The 8,741-nt window shown below is 36.0% G+C and overlaps 1 protein-coding gene across 2 annotated transcripts; it reads right to left on the reverse strand.

The window, feature by feature from the left end:
- Positions 1-674: 674 nt before the first annotated feature.
- On the reverse strand, positions 675-2,619 carry LOC125215830 (uncharacterized). 2 transcript variants are annotated; one of them, XM_089067772.1, is made up of 5 exons: positions 2,256-2,619; positions 1,576-1,986; positions 1,321-1,410; positions 1,183-1,250; positions 675-1,070 (listed from the first exon to the last, which is right to left on the reverse strand). In XM_089067772.1, the coding sequence occupies exons 1-5, from the start codon at positions 2,469-2,471 to the stop codon at positions 1,040-1,042; spliced, it is 816 nt and encodes a 271-aa protein (XP_088923898.1). In that variant the 5' UTR covers positions 2,472-2,619; the 3' UTR covers positions 675-1,039. The 2 variants fall into 2 exon arrangements, with proteins under 2 accessions (XP_088923898.1, XP_047973355.2); XM_048117398.2 differs by having other exon boundaries at positions 675-1,074; positions 2,256-2,618.
- Between the last annotated feature and the right edge of the window lie 6,122 nt (positions 2,620-8,741).

Consider the following 8,741-nt stretch of genomic DNA (forward strand, 5'->3'; position numbering starts at 1 on the left):
TCTAACCAAGACTCCTAATGCCGGACGGATGAAAATAGTGAATCGGAACTCCTAATACCGGATGGAGGGAGTAGTAATATATAATGAAAACTGAAATGTGACATCATCGACTTTCCGACTATATGATTCCCACTCCATTCATTATGAGAATAACACTTGATGGTTGTCTGTTTGAAAAATAATGATATTATATTGCTTTTGGGCACATGCTGGAATTGAGAGTAGTGTGTTTTAAAGAACATTTTAAAAAGTGTTACTTAAGATAAATTTGTTGGGAAAAAATGGACTTCTAATAATAAGGCCCATCCCAAGTATTCTTTAGGTTAAGAGTCGAATTCATTAAATATAAGGCCCAATGGCCCATGCCAAGTATTCTATTGGTTAAGACTCGAATTCTTTAAATATAAGGCCCATCATAGGCCTCGTTATATAATTCTAGGTAGAATGGGATTTAGGTTTTGAGGAGCCTGGGTATTAGACTCTTTTTGTGTTGTTATACCTAGATTCAATTGTAATTGTAGAACAATTGTGTCGCCTAGGTAGAGTGGGATTTAGGTTTGGAAGAATTCTAGGTAGCCTGGAACTATGTTTATTAGAGTTTTTTGTGTTATTATAAATTGATTCAATTGTAATTATAGAACAATTGTACCCAAGAATAGTTCCTAGATCAGATCAAAATATATGTGGTACCAAGATCAATAACTTTTTTTTTTCAACCAAGATCAATAACTTATATAGAAAGGTTACATCACACACACTTTAAGGTATCCAAGAAAATCCACCAAAGTTTCCATCAGTTCAAAAGAACAAATTTAAGACCACACCTACTAGAAAGGAAAGAAAAAAAAATGAACAAAATCAAGAGTTCACATTTATCTAGAAAAAAAAGACAATAATTCAATTGCCTATATAACTAATACTACTAGTATATAGCTTCATTTGGTAGCTTCTTCATCCAACTGCAAGGAAGCAAGAAATTTCTTGAGACAACTATTGTAGACACAAGGCCTTTCCAAGTGAACCAAGTGACCTGCTTTCTTTATGCCCTCAAATGTGGCTTTGTCTCCCAACTGCCTAAATCACACAAACATCATAAATCAAAAATCTTAATTAATCTAAATTGTTTCCCACAATCTCCAAAATGAGCTAATTAAGTGTTCTAGCTAGTATTCAAGAACATACTCTTTCATTTTTTGGGCAAGTTCCAGCTTAAATATTTGATCTTCCTCTCCCCATAGAAGATGTATTCTCTATAAGAAATGAAGATACATAATGTTATAGATCATTTGTTTTTATTAGATGCTTAATTTTTTATAATACCTGAGAAAAACATGGGATGCTTGTCTCTTTGGTGCTAACCACAAGGCCTTCCAGCAGCTCAGCCCTTTCCTTTCTATTGCTAAACATCACCTGTCATTACCATTAAAAATGAAATATTTATTTTTTTAGATTGCCACTCTAAACATGACAAATTTCCTAAAATAGAATTAATATCAACTATGTTTTTTTCTCTATAAATTATTTACTCTCTAATTAACTCATATAACAACACTGCATAAAATAAGTCCATTCCACCTCGAGGAAGTCTCTATGGAGGCGATCGGGGAACCATAACTTCTTGTATGCGGCGACTTTGAGAAGTGCCTTGCAACCCTTGACGGAGGTGGGGAGGAGAAGCTCAGACGAGGAAGAGAAGCCGAGCTCCTCGAGTGTGGCGTTGCTAATGGAGTCCGTCATGGCCAGTATCGACCCGGAGATGACCATGGCGTCCACCATCTCCGGGTGGAGCTCCGCCATCTTGAAGGCCACCATGCCGCCGTAGCTGAACCCCACCACCGTGCATCTCTCTACACCCAGCTTCTTTAAGCCCTTCAGCAGACATTGTGCCTGGAACGTCGGCGACCTGTCCGGGCTGTCGGAGAAGGAGCCGCCGAAGAAGAGGAGGTCGGGAACGTAGACGGAGTACTTCTTTGTTAGAGATCCCACCTACCAATTCCAAAACACGAGGTTTAAGAGTTTAGATTTGACTCAGCACGAGATTTAAAAAATGTAAATAAAAATCAATTGAAAAAATTAGTGATATTTGAGTTTCATTTTGATATAGTAGTATAATTTAATTTTTAGTGAAATGTGATACATATTTACTATTTATAGTAAAGTGGAAATGGACTTTTATTATGGGAATGACTAAAATGACAAAAATAGACTCTATATATTATTAATAGGGGACGGAGGGAATATAAAATAAAATATACCTGGAATTGCCAGGTGACTATGCCCTCACCGGCGAAGCCATGGACGAGCACTACTACAGGTTTAATGCTCGTCTTGGGCTTCTTCTTGAGGGTGTCTCGAGGGACCCAAATGTTCATGACGGTGCCCTCGTCGATTTGGACGGTGTGAGGGACTATGCCGGCCATCTTCATCAGCCCATGTATGAGTGGCTTCTGAGCTGCTACTAGATTCACCATCCTCTCTCTATTCTGTTCGATCAGCTACAAATAATCAAAAAATATAGTTGGTGGTAGATATATAGTTATAGCATTATCAATTCTCCCTATGTTGAATTTGATGAAACATTATGTGTATGCATCTTGTGATTGAGAGATCTTGTTTATGAACTAATAGCTGCTGTTTATATACTTCACCAAATTAGATGTGTATAATACTCCGCTGTAAGTATTTTCATAACATATTTTAATCGGTTAATTTCATTAATTGTGGGAGTGGGCCCTCCTCCTACGCACAAAGCAATCCAACATATGCCAAAAAAATATCCTTGCTTTGTCACGCCACCAAATTCATTGTTCCTTGCACGAAATCATCCTTAAATAATTGTTGAATTTGGGTAACTAAGACAAGAATTATACTATGTTGTTGTTTGAGTTTAGGTCAACCACAACTTTAAATAAACGAAATTGCCTTATAATAGTGCGTTATACGGAGTCATTTAAATTTACAAGAGAGAATACACTCTTATTTTTATTAATTGTCAGGGAAAATAAATTTAAATTAACAAACTATACATTTATAATTTCGTTAACATGGATTATAATTTTGCAGGTTATTGTCGTTCGGTTGAGATTCAAGTAGTCAATATAAATCTATTCTTCCTTAAAAGAAAACCAAAGAAATGTAGTTGCCAGTAGGGTAGCCAATATGAGAAACAAGTGTTTTTATTTCATTATTATTCGTTATTGTCACTCGATTTCAATATAATAAAATGTTGGATATTCGTTAATTTGTTACTAGTAGGTTGCCTACTTATGATGTTGCTGGTAGTTGAGGTCAAAATAAGGCGCTTGCTATATTATTATGTAATTTATATATCTTTAATATATCTTTTCGATATATTAATATTGATGCTATAGTAAATGTTTTGGTCGACGCCTATTATTAGAATCTACTAAATTACGAGATTGTTACCGTTTAAAAAATTTTGAACCGATTGGATTTTTGAATGATTAGACATATATGTATAGGGATGTGATCAAATGAAAACTCTAAATATTGTACAAACTCAAAACTATGATCTGGAGCATTGAAAAATATCAACAGATCACAAAAAAGCACAAACATGAAAATGTAAACAGAATTTCAACGGAAGTCAATGAATGATGCTGTGTTGATATAGTGTTGATACTGTGTTGACATTAAAATCTTGAAATTTTACATTGTGTTGATATTGTATTGTGTCGAGGAGTTTTGAGTTTGTACAATATATAAGGTTGCATTTCATCACTACCTATATAAGGTGAGGTTAATATAATCATATTTATATCAAATTAAGGTTAAATTTGGACCATAAAATCAAAAAAATGAATTGTGGAGATCTAAGATTTTTAGCGGTCATCATTTTGATGTGAATAGGACATTAATGGATAAAATGATATGACTTTCAATTATTTTAAATATACATATTCAATTCGAAAACCCTTCCCAAAGTTGTGTATTTTTATACAATTAATTCTAGCTAAAATAAAATTATATCTATACATATATATTAATATAAAAGAGAGTTTTAGCTTTCCTTTAAAATATTTATAAATTATCCTTATTCCAAAATATTTATAAGTTATGGTATCAATTTAAATATTTGTGGAATAACTAATCACCATTTTATATTTATGTATATTTATTTAACATTGTCAATTACTTTCGCAATTATTTTGATGATTATTACTTATTAGTCTCACTCAATTTAGGAGTTACTTTGTTGACCACAATATTCAAATTAGTGATTGGACAAAATATAATTATTCGTTATTATTTTGTAACCGCCACATTAATGATTCATTTTCAATACTTTATATCTATAAACATGTATCATTTGCAAGATTTTATTTCACTTCTTCATCGTCTCCCCTCACTCCATCACAAATTTGCGGCAAAAGTAAAAATTAGCTTATTACTAATTTTTAGTTATTTATCTAAAACAAAAATCATTCATTGTTTATTTTCCATGCATGGAACAAGGATTCAAGGCAGGGTTCCAAGGAATTTATATAATACTTTCAACTTTTTGTCTATAAATATGTATCATTTGCTAGCTTATAATTCATTCCTCATTGTCATGTCCCATTGCATCATGGATTCTTTGCGAATTTTTCTCGATATGGTTCTTACTCTTTACCTATAGTAGTACATTTATTTGAGATTAATTTGTTTCAACGATGTTAGTTCATATTACAGTTTTTTCTTGATGCTAAGTTTGTTTTATATTTTTTTAGTTTTATTTTAATTTTTATGTCCAAACTATAATAGTTCTATCTTTACAAATATAGAAATCACATAAGCTCTGACTATCATAATATTTTGAAACTACAAAATTGCACATTTGTCACCAACTTCATCACTCCATAGTATGTATGTTGTAACGATAAGTGTCGTAATTAACAAATATTTTCATTTTATTTAATTTTATATCTATAATTATTTAACATATTATTCTATATAGTACTACTACATTTTTTCATTTTTTAATCTTATGTAATGATGTTGTTTTTAATTTATATAATTTATGCAAAATATCTAATTAATAGAACAAAAATATTATGTGTCGCCCATAGCGCGCGTAGGCTAAGGGTGTCTCCGGTGGCGCCCCTTCCACTAGCCCTTCCCATGCCACGTCAGCACTAGCCCTTCCCATTCCACTGCCACATCACTAGCCCTTCCCACTGCACTAGCCCTTCCCACTAGCCCTTCCCACAATTAAATTAAAATTCACTGAATTAAAATTTGACACAAATACGAACGGGAAATACAAATATTTCATTAAAAAAAAACATACATCATTCGAAAAAAAAAATTACATAGTAGATAGAAAAAAAAAACAACCACATCAGTGTCCACCCCTCCGCGTCCAAACCTCTTCGATGATATCCTCCTGAAGTCGAATATGGGCATTTCTTTGCCGCATGTCGGCAAATGCGCGCAACCGCTCAACCTCTCCATGAGGTACCCCCATGTTCACATTCGCGGTGGCCACGCCGTGGCTTGGACCGGCACCCGTGTCATCTTCGCTGGTCCACTGAGTCAGTTCGTCCCCTTCACTTTCGACAATCATGTTGTGCAAAATGATACACGCGTACATGATGTCGCCGATGTTGGGAATATACCACTGCCGTGCCGGACCCCTCACCATCGCCCATCGACTCTGGAGCGCACCAAATGCGCGCTCAACATCCTTGCGCGCTGCCTCTTGCCGGGTCGCAAAGTAGGACTTCTTTGGCCTGATTGCATGCTTGATCGTCTTCACAAAGACGGGCCAGTTTGGGTATATCCCATGTTGTGCTGGTTGCCGTTGGCGACGAAACTGATGGCGGGACCAACGCCATTGCACTGATCGTTGAACAGGGGCGACGACTGGAGGACGTTGATGTCGTTGTTCGACCCGGCCACTCCAAAATAAGCATGCCATATCCATAGCCGGTAGTTAGCTACAGCTTCAAGGATCAACGTGGGATGCTTGGCTTTGAAGCCGGAAGTGTGTATCCCCTTCCAGACGGCGGGGCAGTTCCTCCACTCCCAATGCATACAATCGATGCTGCCCAACATCCCAGGGAACCCGTGCACCGACCCGTGCATATTAATCAGCCGCTGGCAGTCTTCGGGGCTCGGACGCCGAAGATACTGATCCCCGAATATCGCTCTAACGCCCGCGCAAAACTCCAACAGACACTCGACGGCTGAAGACTCCCCAATGTGGAGGTACTCGTCGAACATGTCGGCCGGGCCTCCGTACGCCAGTTGCCTGATTGCGGCCGTACACTTCTGTATTGGCGTGTGTCCGGGTTTGCCAGCCGCATCCTCCCTGATTCTGAAAAACTCGTACCTTCTCTCTAATGCACCAACGATATGCATAAACAGAGGACGATGCATCCTAAAACGTCGGCGGAATAAGGCATCCCCAAAACGCGGTTCTGGAGCAAAGTAGTCCTCATACAATCGAATATATGCAGCAATGTGGTCCCGGGGTACATGCCGTCGGCGATGGATCGGCCGAGGCACGGCCGCCGCCGCCTGCTGCCGCCGCTGCTGCCTCTACCGGATCCGTCGATCAATCGCCGCTTACACAGCGAGATCCAATTCATCATCACTAAAGCCATCACTATCACTAGCGACTCCGCCACTACCACCCGCACGACTACTCGCCATTATAGATAATTGAAAAAAGAGGTTAGAGAGAGAAACTTGTCAACACAAGTGGTGTAAATGAAATGATGTTGGAGGAGCCCTATTTATAAAGTTTTTTTTTTTTTTTAAAAAAATTAAAAATTCCGGACGTCCGACCTTCGCCACAGTGGCGGACGTCCGGTCGGACGTCGACGCGAGGGGCGAGCCCTTCGCCGGGGCACTCGGGACGGGCGTGGGCGCCCTTCCCGCTCCCTACGGCGCCCGTCCGGTCGGACGTCGCCGACAGGCGAACGGAAGGGGCGCCGATGGAGACACCCTAACACTAGTAATAATAAAATACGAAATGGGAAATATGTAAAATAACTAAGTCCAACTTCGGGTCAAGCTTTTGTGGCCCAATAAAGTACCACCATAAACCGAAGGGCTTTTGGTTATAAATACTTTAAAGCCCAAAAAAGAATAATCTCTCTCAAATTCAAGCTCTAGTTAATGGGCCAAAACATTGGGTTCACTATATATTATGAAACAAAAGCATAGTTAGCAACATTAATTTTTTAATATTACTATAAAATACTATTTGAAATTACTTCCTCCCTCCACTGATAAATTTTTCATTTTACCATTTATATCCGTCCATCAATAAACTTCTCATTTGTTTTCATTACTTTTCATAATGGATCCCATATTTAATTAAATTTATCCCACTAAGCTTTTCAAAAAAAAATTTCATTATTCTTTAAAACTTATGTTGGGTCAAAACTTCCCTTATATTGGTTGACGGGAGTATAAATTTTAATGGCAAATTGTTGATTATGGTTTCCTTTGGTTTTTTTAACACTTTTAGTAATTCTGCACAATGGAAACTTTAAAATTGGCACTCTACCGACACCTTTTCCAAATTTAAAATAAACAAATATATATTTATTTGTAAATGCAATAAAATGAATAAAATTGTTGATTATGGTTTTCTTTGGTTTCTTTAACACTTTTAGTAATTCTGCAAAATGCAAAATTTAAAATTGACACTCTACCGACACCTTTTCCAAATTTAAAATAAAACAAATATATAGCACTACTATTTATATGTAAATGCATAAAAAATGAAATATATATAGAAGAGAATCCAATTCATTGACGAAGACAGAAAATATTCATTGTCAGGGAGTCAATTATGTAACTAGTAGCCGTGATTTAAATATTATTATAATCCTTCCAGCACATAATTTCGTTAAACAGCATCTGTGTTGGGTAGAATCTAACATTAAACTAGTTATGACTTTTACACGTAACTACATAGTAGTAGTTTATAAAAATCAGTCACCAGATGGTACAACAAGGTAGACTTTCTAAATTAACATTTTATTAAATTAGAAATTATAGTAGTATAATAATTGGGCACACTCACATTATATATTAAGTCAATTAGTGTAGTTGAACTGCAGCTCCAAGTAAGGCGAAAACAATGTAGGAGTAATAATAAAGCAATTGAAAAGGCTAGAGACAGAGACCTGATTGGTCCGAATACGGAGCCGTTATATTGGAACGTCAACAATTATCAATATTGAGACCTGATGTAGTAGTTGCTTGGGTTCGTCGTTCAAACAATATGGTAGTACATATTCTACCTCGTAGCTCCTTTATGTATCCTCCCTTTATGTTTTGGTCTTTTATTCTGGATTGTATCGGTGAATACTTTTAATCAATCCACCGTTGTTTCTTAAAAAAGAAGCTAGAGACAGATTATGATTTCAAATAGGAAATTAGGAATTCAATAATTAATTGAGATCTGCATGAAATTGAGCTAAATAAAGACAGATAATTTCTAGAAGAAGTAATAAAAGTATTGTATATTTATCTTTTATTTTCATAATATTAATGATCAAAAAATATCCTGCATCATATTTGGACAAAAATTATCGTATATTTGTCTTGATGTATGACAAATTAGTATATTTAGGGCTTATTCAATTTGCAAGATTATATCTTGGGATTAAATATGTATTGTATTTGATTTATAAATTGAATCTCACAACTTAATCATACATGGATAATCATGTATTAATCAATCATAACCTTCATCTCTAACTAAAATAATTTCACAACTC

This window comes from Salvia hispanica, chromosome 3 (assembly GCF_029641045.1).
Source record: "Salvia hispanica isolate PSC_SH4W2 chromosome 3, Shi_PSC_v1, whole genome shotgun sequence".
Lineage (NCBI taxonomy): Eukaryota > Viridiplantae > Streptophyta > Magnoliopsida > Lamiales > Lamiaceae > Salvia > Salvia hispanica.